The sequence below is a fragment of the Fusarium sambucinum genome, chromosome III, assembly GCF_050947815.1.
Source record: "Fusarium sambucinum isolate potato_lamoka chromosome III, whole genome shotgun sequence".
NCBI classification, from domain to species: domain Eukaryota; kingdom Fungi; phylum Ascomycota; class Sordariomycetes; order Hypocreales; family Nectriaceae; genus Fusarium; species Fusarium sambucinum.
Window position 1 is genome coordinate 1099214 of NC_139292.1, and position 11829 is coordinate 1111042.

At 46.7% G+C, this 11829-nt stretch overlaps 6 protein-coding genes across 6 annotated transcripts; 3 read left to right on the forward strand and 3 right to left on the reverse strand.

Annotated features, from left to right (window-relative positions):
• Nucleotides 1–1465: 1465 nt before the first annotated feature.
• Nucleotides 1466–2540, forward strand: FSST1_010564 (uncharacterized protein; the record flags this gene model as incomplete). Its single annotated transcript, XM_083233609.1, has 2 exons — nucleotides 1466–1796; nucleotides 1843–2540. The coding sequence occupies 2 exons, from the start codon at nucleotides 1466–1468 to the stop codon at nucleotides 2538–2540; spliced, it is 1029 nt and encodes a 342-aa protein (XP_083080260.1).
• Nucleotides 2541–2702: 162 nt separating this feature from the next.
• FSST1_010565 (uncharacterized protein) lies at nucleotides 2703–3943 on the reverse strand (the record flags this gene model as incomplete). The annotated part of the gene is made up of 2 exons (XM_083233610.1): nucleotides 2703–2860; nucleotides 3919–3943. 2 exons carry the CDS (start codon nucleotides 3941–3943, stop codon nucleotides 2703–2705), a joined length of 183 nt encoding a protein of 60 aa, XP_083080261.1.
• Nucleotides 3944–4327: 384 nt separating this feature from the next.
• On the forward strand, nucleotides 4328–4876 carry FSST1_010566 (uncharacterized protein; the record flags this gene model as incomplete). The annotated part of the gene is made up of 3 exons (XM_083233611.1): nucleotides 4328–4418; nucleotides 4487–4636; nucleotides 4707–4876. The coding sequence occupies 3 exons, from the start codon at nucleotides 4328–4330 to the stop codon at nucleotides 4874–4876; spliced, it is 411 nt and encodes a 136-aa protein (XP_083080262.1).
• Nucleotides 4877–6222: 1346 nt separating this feature from the next.
• On the forward strand, nucleotides 6223–7638 carry FSST1_010567 (FMN-dependent dehydrogenase; the record flags this gene model as incomplete). The annotated part of the gene is made up of 4 exons (XM_083233612.1): nucleotides 6223–6666; nucleotides 6711–7171; nucleotides 7220–7428; nucleotides 7475–7638. 4 exons carry the CDS (start codon nucleotides 6223–6225, stop codon nucleotides 7636–7638), a joined length of 1278 nt encoding a protein of 425 aa, XP_083080263.1.
• A 73-nt stretch (nucleotides 7639–7711) lies between these two features.
• FSST1_010568 (uncharacterized protein) lies at nucleotides 7712–8668 on the reverse strand (the record flags this gene model as incomplete). Its single annotated transcript, XM_083233613.1, has 1 exon — nucleotides 7712–8668. The coding sequence occupies one exon, from the start codon at nucleotides 8666–8668 to the stop codon at nucleotides 7712–7714; it is 957 nt and encodes a 318-aa protein (XP_083080264.1).
• Nucleotides 8669–9085: 417 nt separating this feature from the next.
• FSST1_010569 (Zn(II)2Cys6 transcription factor) lies at nucleotides 9086–11329 on the reverse strand (the record flags this gene model as incomplete). Its single annotated transcript, XM_083233614.1, has 5 exons — nucleotides 9086–9768; nucleotides 9813–10876; nucleotides 10923–11032; nucleotides 11081–11221; nucleotides 11267–11329. The coding sequence occupies 5 exons, from the start codon at nucleotides 11327–11329 to the stop codon at nucleotides 9086–9088; spliced, it is 2061 nt and encodes a 686-aa protein (XP_083080265.1).
• Nucleotides 11330–11829: the final 500 nt, after the last annotated feature.

The following is an 11829-nucleotide window of genomic DNA, read 5'->3' on the forward strand; positions in this document are numbered from 1 at the left end:
GCGAGTCGATATCGAATGCCCGACAATACTCAATCATTTTGTCGACATATTCCCGACAGCCTTTATCTTTCGAGTAACCATGGTTACGAAAGGACTGAGTAGGAGGGTGCAATGGCGGATTGTCCTCAGAATAACATTCGAACCTGACAAGATTATCAAGACATTGGGAGAGTTTCTCTGAAGCTGCATGTGGTATGTTGATAGGTGGCCTAGATCCGTCCGCAACGGCTCCGTCAGTTGCATAGGTCTGACGATAAATCCGCCCCAATGGTGGTCGACCATCATTTTGGCGGACCCAAGTCTGGTAAAGATATGGTCCTAGGACCGAGAAGTCAAAGTGGTGGGTTGAATTATGCACCACATCTGCATCAATATATAACATGACTTCCTTGTTAGAAAATTCAATGATAGAGTCTCGATCTGTAAGCACAGCCACGCCTTGTTTCCATTTTGTATATGGAGGCAGATCGCAAATTCCGGACCATTTACTGCGGTATTCTCCTCCCTGACGAATTTCCAAAGCTACTCCTCGAAAAACATGGTTTCAAGTTCCTTTTTAAACATCCTGACCATCGTGTCAGACAAGGTGTTCGATGGGGGTGACGGTGGCGTTGCATATCGTATGTTGCAACATGAATTCCATTTGGAGTTGTGCTTCTCACAGTTCTTGTGCCCCGAGAACGTGCCGCCAGGTCCTATAACATATGGGTAGTTGTAGGGATCATGAGGACAGGGCCAAACCTGACGCGATGAATGCGTCTATGCAAGCGGTCGTTGCTTTGGTCTGTTGGCGACATTGTGAGTTTAGAGTTAGTAATGCAGATAATAGGATAAGATCAAGTAAGAATGGCCGAGGCCATGTTTTATATATTAATATTAGCCATGGTTCCAGTGTTTGGGCTTTGAACTTGGGGTTTCTTTGTAAGTTTCCTGACAAAATATACACGCTGTGACTCATAAAGACCGACATGTGATTAGATCAACGAATGAAGTTGAAGATGGATCTGTGGTTTTCTCTTCTCGTTTTGTCTCGAGACATCTTTGCATCGTTATATGATCTGCACCGCTAATCGAAAAAGCGGGACTGGATCTGATACGTTTGATGTGAGGTTATACAGACGTCAGACGCCAAGTGTGGCAATCACAGATGACCCAGATTTGCATCTCTGACAGGCGGACCTGAAGCTCCGGACTATCGAACCAGGATTAAAATCCGAATATTTGCTAGATGTTGGTTCCTATAGGGCTCTGGATGAAGTTGAGATGTGCTGCTGTAGTGATGCTGGGTAATTGTTACGTCGCTTACACGTCAGGGAAGCATAGGAAGATTTGACAATGAAGGAATAAATGGTACAAATACAATACAAGTTCAAACAATTATTCACGATACTCTTTCCACCGTCGCATCGCCCGATACTTACTGCTTACAGCTTGACTGCGGTTCAATTGTGTCCATCCGCTGACAATGTCTTCACCACTACTTCGACGAGCTACGCGCTCACTCTCTACCAAATCGTTCATCAGTGGACAAATAGCCACCCTTAAGAAAACACCGCGATTAATCTCAAGGTCTATGTGTCAACGGCCAATACAAACTTCAAGCTCCGCAAGAACAAAGCCAATGAACCCAGACCCAAGAGAGAATCCAGCCGATCTCACACTACCCCGTGAAACAAATGTCGGTCGCAAACGCTTTGCCGATTTTGATCTCGCGGGAAAGACCTTTATCGTTACGGGAGGCGCTCAAGGTCTTGGTCTCGCTCTAGCTGAGAGTCTGGTTGAGGCTGGCGGAAAGGGTATGCATACACCAGTATCGGTTAACAACTGCTAATTGTCCAACAGTGTATTCCTTGGATCGTGCCGAGAAACCCGACAAGGATTGGGAGGAGGCTCAAAAGCGTGTCGTTCCAGAATGGGGTGGTTCACTACACTACTGCAAGCAAGACGTCAAAGATGTAGACGGTCTTGACAAACTCATCACTTCAATCGCAGATGAGAACAACGGAATAGACGGCGTGATTGCCGCCGCTGGAGTTCAGCACATTTCTCCCACCATTGAGTACGAGGCCGACGAGATCGCCCACATGATGTCCATCAACTACACAGGAGTATTTATGACAGCCAAGTTGACCGCAAAGCAGATGCTCAAATACAAGAAGCGCGGAAGCATCTGCATGATTGCCAGCATCTCTGGTCTTAAGGCGAACCGCGGTCTTATTTCACCAGTGTACAACTCATCCAAAGCAGCCGTGATCCAACTCGCGCGCAACCTGGCTATGGAGTGGAGTCCCGTACAAAAAGATGGAACTGGGGGGATTCGAGTGAACTGCATTAGTCCAGGTCACATCACGACGCCCATGGTGCAGAAGAACTTTGAGGAAGTGCCTGGGTTGAAGGAGGAGTGGGAGAGGGAGATTATGATGGGGAGGTTGGCTGAAACTCAAGAGTTTAAAGGTGCTGCGTTGTTTTTGTTGAGTAATGCAAGTAGTTACATGACTGGGAGTAACCTTGTGATTGATGGAGGGCATTCATCGTGGTGAGTCCTATATGATAGGAGCTGGTCACTCACTAGAGGCATAAGAGGCGAAATTAGAAGGTCACTTATCATACTGAGTCCAAATCTATTAGCCCAATTATGTTTATTTTCTCAATGCTGAAACATAAGATACCCCTGGATCCGGCTATTGCTGTCGAGGAAGTTATTAACGCTGCAATACGTTTCCGGTTCGTTTAGCGAGATTCACTACGATGACTGACACATGGGGAATTGTTTCTTCAACTCTAATTTGCCCTTGATCAATCTTTGTTGCCAGTTCATCGTCAAGGTCTACTGGGTAGCAGAAAAAATAGCCTCCCAAGTCTTGGGGTATAAAAATAAGTAGTCTAAGACCTATAGCCTAAGGGGCATAAAGTAACCTACTAATTTCGTCTCTTATATTTCCAGCGGTCAATTTTTCTGATACCCTGAGGATGGTCGATCGGAAGAGGTATCGCGGTACCTCCAGCCCATGACCCCGGAATGGCAAATTATGCTTCGGTGCCCTCGCGCCTGTTAGAGCTCTCGTTATCTTACCAGTCACGGTCGACATCCTTATTTAGCTTATCAAGCATTTCTTGATAGCTTGGGTCAATGTCGGGAAACGAATTCCAATTAGGTTCGTGCTCGTCCACAGGTCCAGTGGGATGAGAAGATTCAGGGTCGTCATCGATCTCTATTGCTCTTTTGAGTTGAAAAAGTTCATGATAGTCATCATTCGCTATTGATTCCGTGAGATAAGAAGGTTCAGGATCGTTGTAGTTCACTGTTGGTCCGGTGGGATGAGGTGGATCAGAGTCGTTATCCTCGGTGGGATGGGAATATTCAGGGTCGTTATCCTCAGTGGGATGGGAATATTCAGGGTAGCTATTATTCTCTATTAATTCCGTGAGATACGAAGGTTCAGGATCGTTATAGTTCACTGTTGGCCCGATGGGATGAGGTGGTTCAAGGTTGTCCTCTATAGATCCGGTGGGATGAGACGATTTACCAGGCTTGAGCTGATCGGGGTGCTTCCTGAGCGATTTACTATAGATAGAGAATCAGTATCCATTCAAATGAGGTCTTGGTTGTGACTTACTACTGCTCATCAATCTTGTTGGAAACGTTTGTTTCTAGCCACAGTTGCTGACTTAAAGTGGCATTCTTGTAGGCAATGCTCTTGCGCAGTTTGTTTTTTTCGCGCCGCCTCTTCTCATTAATGGCCGCCTCTGCTTCTTCCTATTTGCGGAGTTCCTCTGATAAATTTTGCTTACGGGCGCGTATTTTCTTTGCGATCGGGTGTGTTGACAGTTCATGGTCGGCTTTACGCCTCTTTATACCAGGTGAACGACCTACAGCAATTAGCAGGGACAATTAGCATAGATCTATAACTTACTTACCGTGTTCTTTACCCTCCATCTCCATGGTGTTGTTAAGAGATTCCGATATAAACTGAAGAAGAAGATGAATGGAATGTTGATGTGTAAGAGTGAAGAAGGAGATGGAGATTCTGGAGTTTGGGAAGTGTTAGTGGAAGGTGGGTCGCTATACCGGATATAGAAGGAAACCCACTCCGGTGCGTGATCCTATTGGTCAAATCTGATTGTGATTCACAACACCAAGACTGAATCTCTGTGATATTAAATCGCAACTCGTCTTAATCTCTATATGTTAAATATATCCAAACTCTTTCTTTCTTTAATTCTTTACCTCTTATTATCAATCTTTACCATCATCCTACCGTCCACCTAGTAAGTATAACCTATCTATTGCCTCCTAATCTATCTGAAGCTTACAATTATAGTCACGATGGCGATGCAGCAGGCCGCAGCAGATAGAAAGCTTCGCAAAGCTGTTGCCCGTAAGAAGTTCTCACGGAGGTCTAGCCGTTTCTCAGTCAGTAAGTCAAAGAAAAGCGCAAGGAGTAAGTTATATACACGATACCAAGTCCATATCCTAATGAACCAGTACTCAACATCAACAACGCTGTCATCCCATACGCTCGTCTCTGCGATGATATTGCTCAGAACATCTTCCACGAGAAGATAGTCTTTGAAGATGAAGCTATTGAAGCTATTCAGGCGGCTACTGAAAGTTTCATAATTCCGCTTATGCAAGGTAAGTGTATTAACACTTGCGATAATCGTTTGTGGTAATCACTTATACTAATTTCATCGTTATTATTTAGGTGCTGCCCTTATGTGCCGCCATGCAGGTCGAAATACTGTGAAGAAGGAGGATTTCGCAATGTTTCAGAAGGTCATCAACACCATGACGCCTCCGCTGAGCCAGGCTGGTGGTGCTCCCCTAAACCTCTCTGATGGTGAGAGCACTCAGGAGCAGTGTGTGGCGCAGTAAAACAGGCGCATCTATTTCTTTATACTAAACGTCTAGGAGTTGGGCGCTTATGCGACAACATTTGATGATCTGTGCTACATTATCGGGTCGAATAGCACCGTAGCATAGATGCTAAGGACAGAAACATGGTTGGCTCCAGCCTTGGCAGATTGACAATTCGGGTACGGCCTCACTAGGTACCCTCTGGAGAGATACTCTTGTAGTGATAATCAGTGGAGGCAATGGTGGAGGCAATAAGTAGTAAACGTATAAAGCGTAATAGGGAAATGGCGATCGTTCAGGTTGCATCAAGGGGCTAAGCTGAAAGGTCTCGGGTGCAAGGCTACAGTACCAGCCTCATTGCAATTGCATATAACCCACTTGAGTGTGAGATCCCATTAGCCCAAACTTTACCACGCTTATAGCACTAATAATGGTTGCAAGTGATACTAAACTGCAACTCCTCTCAATCTCAATCAATGTGCCAGCACATTATCTTACAATTTTACGAGTAGTTACTTGTGTATTCTAACTCAGTACATAGACTCAAAATTTCTAAATAATTGCCTCTCATGTTTCTGTTTAGTCCTATTCTACTCTTGATCATGGTTCACAGCATGGATCTGGGTGTGACTGAGCTTTAGACTTGATCAATTAACTACATCCTCTCTTCAACAGTCTCTAGAATATATTCTCCATGAGCAGGCAATAATTAATGGGTTCAGTTGTGAGATGAACAAAGTCCATTACAGATAGAATCACATATTAGTTTGCCTTTATCTTACCCGAACAGACCTTGTAACCAGGTTGTCCGACATTATTGACTGTTTGTATTAATTGTTTCAACAAACCACAAATAACATACAGGCCCATCACCTCACAGTATTCCGTCATTATTTTCCGACATCACGACGACTCCCAAGCGCATCCTCTGGGGCGTCCTAGACTACGAAGGTAGGCGGCGGTGGGCAGCAGAAACGTCGGCATCCCAAGTCTTGGGAATAAAAAATAAATGACTAAAGAAGTCTGATCTAGCCTACTAACTTCATCTCCTATGATGAAAGCGATCAATCTAGCTAATATCCTGAGGCTCAGCTCTGCACGTGGAGTTGAGCCGCGGTCGGAGAGAAAGCCGAACACAGACAAACCCGGTCACCGGACACAAGACCGACAGTTAATTCCGGAGTGCCTCGCGCCAAGATGGACCGACCCGAATTATCATGACGGATCCAAGGTGAGGAGTCCGATTGCGGGGCCTGAGGTCTGTTCACTTATACAATGATCCATGATAAATAGATACTCAGTCTCAATATCGATCATACAGCAATACTCATTACACGACCTGTCATCAATAAAATATCGCCATCATGAGTGACCTCGAAGCAATGGAGTCTGAATCTCCCAACATCCCTGCTCCAAGAGGTAGACACCCTTCTCGTCTCATGACAACATCTCTAACTGATACAGATGTCCAACTCCCACCCAACGTTCCATCCCTCGATCAAATCCTTTCGGCAAACGACTTTGCGCTCGCTGCTCAAAAAGCTCTTACGCCAAAAGCATGGGCGTTTTACTCTTCTGCCGCCACGGATCTGGTCACAGTGACAAAGAACCGTGAACTCATCCGCAGAGTCATGCTTCGACCAAGAATTCTAAGAAATGTTTCACAAGTCAACATCAGTCGCAAGATTCTGGGGATGCAGAGCAAAGCGCCTTTTATTATGTGTCCTGCTGCGATGGCGACGTTGGCGCATCCGGATGGTGAGCTTGGTTGGAGTAGAGCTGCTGCCAGTGAAGGCATCTTTGAGATTGTGAGTCAATTGACAAACATGAACTACAGTGCTAATAATTGTAGATCTCCAGTAACGCCTCTTATTCTCTCCCAAACATCATCGGCGCGGCTCCCAAAGGCCACCCCTTCTTCCTCCAACTCTACGTCAATTCGAACCGTCCCAAAACAGTACAACTCCTCAACCGCGCTCGATCTCTCGGCATCAAAGCGATTTTCGTCACCGTCGATGCACCTGTACCAGGAAAACGCGAAGCCGACGAACGCGCACCACAAGCAGTCGTCATCAAATCCGAGATGAGCGGTAGCGAGAGCAGCAAAGACGGCAAGGGTAGCGGTTTAGGACGTCTAATGGGTCAGTACATCGACAAGAGTCTTTCTTGGGAGGATCTCGAGTGGATTAGACGAGAGAGCTCTGTGCCGATTGTACTGAAGGGCGTACAGACGGTGGAGGATGTCAAGTTGGCGGTTGAGTATGGTGTTGATGGCGTTATGTTGAGTAACCATGGAGGACGATCACTCGATGGGTAAGTTTGTCCTTCAACCATTCAAAAGTGTGATCTAACAAATTTCAGTGCGCAAGCTTCCATCCTCATCCTTTTAGAAGTCCGAAAACGCTTCCCCGAAGCCTTTGATCATCTCGAGATCTTTATCGACGGCGGCTTCGAACGCGGATCAGATATCCTAAAAGCAATTGCACTGGGCGCCACAGCTGTTGGAATTGCAAGGCCATTTTTGTATTCCTTGGTATATGGTCAAAAGGGTGTCGAACACCTATCACAGAGTAAGTCCCCATCCACGGTTGTCAATATCTACTAACACTCGTCTAGTTCTGAAGGATGAACTCGAGACTTCAATGAGACTTGCTGGTATTACGAGTCTAGATCAAGCGACGCCTGCTCTTGTGAATACTCTGGATCTAGATCATCTCGTTACATCTGGGCGCATTGAACCGAGTTCAGTATCGAGAAAAGTACGGTCCTCAAAATTATAATATGTCGTTTGGGAAAATTACTAGAGTTTAGAAGCAATATCCAGATAGAACCTATAATTAATAACAAAATCTATCACTTTGCCTTGAGTCTATCCTGGAAAGCCTTGACAGCATCAACCAACTCCCCATCCTTTTGCAACCCCAAACTCTTTGCCCTACTATCATCAAACCAAGGAGGCCAGCTCTTAACAATCTTGTATAAAGCCTCATCCTCTTCATCCTTGACATAACCCACTGCTTCTTTCCCACCCACCTTCTCCACAGCATCCAGGATATCCTGCACAGAAACCGTAATACCCGGTAGATTCACAATGCGCGAGTCCCCGAATTTCTCTGCGGGTATATCCTTGATCATGATGAGATTTTTAATCACAGTGGCTGGACTGCAGATCCACATGGAAATGTTTCGAGGAACGGGGAGAACATTTTGAATGCCCTGTAAAGATTCCCTGACGATTCCTGATGCGAAACTTGATGCTGCGGCGGATGGCTTTCCAGGTCTCACGACAACAGTTGGAAGTCGCACGATTCGTCCATCAATTAAGCCCCTTCTCGAAAAGTCATTCACTAATAATTCAGCGATGAGTTTCTCAGCGCCGTACGATGACTTTGGCTGTGGAAGTGTCTGCTCAGTGACGAATTTCTCATCGGGTCCATACACAGCACAAGAGCTTGAGAAGACTACCTTGACGCCAGGGAGCTTTGTTCGTAGAGCGTCGAGGACGTAGCGCACTGAATCGACATTCACTTTAAGACCCAGGTCGAGGTTGGCTTCTGAACCACCTGACATGAGACCGTGGAAGAGATAGACCGTCGTGAAGCGTTGAGAAGTGATGAGTTTATCCACCACGCTTTGGTCCGTGAGGTCTGCGCTGAGGGATGTGATGCGGTCCGAGTATGTCTCTGGAACGGGAGGTGTAGCGATGTCTGTGATGGTGAGGTGGATATCTGATGAGGAATCGAGGAGGGGGCCTAGGATTTCCTGCCCGATGAAGCCCCCTGCGCCTGTAATGAGGATATGCTGTGTCATGATGAAGTTGTTCACTTTGATACGTTTGAGGGCACTTGGATGAGTCTGATTTGGGGATGTCTCATGTATTTAAGCAAGTCGAGACGGATAAGATCGATCCACTACCGCGGGGTGAGTGAGGTTATCCGTCTTCTCCGCAGGTGATGATGCGGGGATACCGGCAAGAAAACCGAGGTATAAACACTGTGGAGATGACTACGATTTATCAAGATGCGAGGAGGTGGATATAATTGATGTGTTGGGGAAAGCTGAGAAGCGGAGGTAATAAGTAGTGTCGATCGCGGTGCTGTACAAGAAGTCTAACTTCTGGCCTGTCGGCACAGTGTCTTTGATAACAAGATGTCTTGTCCAATTGTTATGCTCAAATCATAGCTACTCCAGGTATCCCAGAATCCCAATGCATAGTACGCCACTATCTCACTGTGGTCTCATCCCATAATCCGGCTCGGGATATGTCGGCATAGATTGCCCCGAAGCATCAACTGTAAACATACTGGGATCAAACCGAAACACGGGCGAAAGTCCAAAACTCATATCATAGTCAAAGAACGTATCTCCATCCATATCAGTATACACCTGATTCCCTGGCATCATCTGCCCAGCCAGATCCACATTCTCCATCGTGTTGTATACTACGCCAGCCGACTGGCCCACCTGTCCTGGTTCAACAGTTGCGAGTGTAGCAGTCATGCGCTCCAGCCCTCCAGCCATCAGATTCGCGAGATGCCACTTGCCCGCCTTTAGCGAGCGGAACTGTCGAACAAGACTCGTCGTGAGATCGTGCACACGCTGGCGTTCAATCAGATCGCTACCGTACTTGACAGCGACTTTGATGAGGAACATGCATGCAAAGGCAGTCATGGAAAGCATATACGAGGGCATCCCCACGATACCAAGGGCGACGTCTGGGTCTGTGATTATCAGGTCGATGATGGCTGTTGCAGCTGTCACGGCCTGCGTAGCGCAGTCGAGGAAGTAGTGAGGGATGGGTGCGTCGTTTGAGAGGCCGCGGAAAATGTGAGAGTAGAGGTGTATTTGGGCAAAATTGTAATGAAGAATTGTGCCTTTCCGGGGGAATGAGCCGATTTGCGTCCATTGTTCTGTTGCGTGTTAGTCAAGTTTGGACAGAGAGCAATAAACTCACCTGGCAAGTCTTTCATCCAACGAGTATACCACTGATCAAGCTGCCGTCTAAACTGTAGAATGTGATTTAGATATACTCGTGGAACAGGCTCCCCTTTGTCTGTACCGAATAGTTCTCGAATATTTCGCAAGATACTGACCAACATCACTTGGCCGGTAAGACGCTTGTCCTCCTCGTTGGCCACAGGCGATTTTAAAAATTGCTCCCAGCCCTGAATCGACGAATCTTCTTGAACAATCGAGGGGCGTCCGTATAGGGTCGCAAGATGTTGATCGCAGATGTATAGAATATACCATAACCGAGCACAATCCGCCGCCTCTTGACTCTGTTCCTTGATAGCCTGATTGTAGCTGTTGTGTAGATTACACTCAGCAGCACGTCGAATAGCATACCCTGAGAGCATCCAAGACAAATCACTAAGCCAATATGAAGCAATGCACATGGCGCGTAGATAATCGCGGTCAATACGACGCTCAAACATGGATTTCTCCATCAGACGTCGAAATTCACTACTGCATATCCCATAGATGCTATCGGCTTTGGGGTCATGTAGTGCAGCCACTGTGAGCGTTGCGGCGGATAAGATGGGACTCTTGCGTCGTAGTTCCTCCAACGTCATGTAACGGCAACCAATTCCGTACATGTACCGATCCAAACGGTCGCGATACAAGGCGAACAGACTTTCAGCGTCGGCTAATGACAAAGCCCCACGGGCGATAAAGTCGTTGATAACGTTTCCTCGTTGCGCTTCGGGGTTGTCGGGGGATCGGAGAGCACTCAGTTTGGTTAGAGTGTATAGGGAATGGATAGGTACGTAAGGAAGACCTTCATCTTCAGGGGTCGCTTTTGGAGAGTTGTCACATGAGGGGCCTCGGAATTCGTCTTGAGATACAGCGAGATGATTTGTCGTATTTGAGGGGTTGTCGTCTTTTGGTGGTGTTCCCTCAACATCTCGAGAGTTGATGCTCTGTAAGGGTGGAAGTTCTGGAAGACTCAGTTTGTTCATGACTTGTCGCAAAGCGCTGTGCATTTGCTCTAGATCTTGTACCACGGACTCAGAGAACCTGGATTTGTTAGTCAATGAGATGTCGGTCATGTTGTAATGCTCACTGTGACTTTTCATCAATGATCGTTTGAAGACTTTTGCTCAAGACACAACCCAGATTTCTCTCAGAGCATCTTCGACAAGGCGGTCCACTCTCATCCATCAAACATTTAATCTATCATCTCATTAGTCAACGTTCAATAGCTCATGAGTGGGATATCACCTTGTGTTTCCGACATGCTGCACACGCCTTGATCTTGCGTGAGATCTGAGGAATGGAGGCTTCACTGGAGATGACGCCCGAAATGCTCTGTCTACCAGATGAAGTCCTTCCATGGCCATTTGGTCGCGCTGGTGCTGGAGACTAGGGGGTGTCAGTCGGGTTTGCTGTGGTTGATGGGGGACATACAGCAGTCGCATCAGCGGTGATAGTTCCAGCAGGGTTAGAATCGGACCACGTTCGTTTAGCCATTCTAGAGTGTGTTCAATGCCGTGCTCGTCGATCTGTCGGTACTGAGTCGCGCTGTTGAGTTTGGCTGACTGAGTAATTAGTCAACCAACCCCTTGGCTTGGATCTCCACTCTAACGTTGATGCGTAAAGTTGTGAAACGTCAGACCAAAGCTTATGCGTTTCTCATTCAATTGAAGCACTGAATCAAGGAACAGAAAAAGAAACGTCAATCTCAGATCAGGTAAAAAGAGTCAGTTCACAACGAAGGAAGTTAAAACGGGGAAGTTTCCCCCCGACTTTGACTAGTGGAGATTGAACCAATCACATGTCCAGTATTTGGTTCCAGGACTTGGACTTGCCTCCCCGCAATCCAAGTTAACCGAGTGGAGGAAGGAAAGTGCGGGGTAGAGAAGCATCGTTCTTAAATATTGGAAGGTGCGATGGCAGGTGCAATCAGAAGTGTTACTCGTCTTTGAGATGGGTAGGTGCTTTGCGGCTCAGCGGAGTTGGTGCATCCTGCC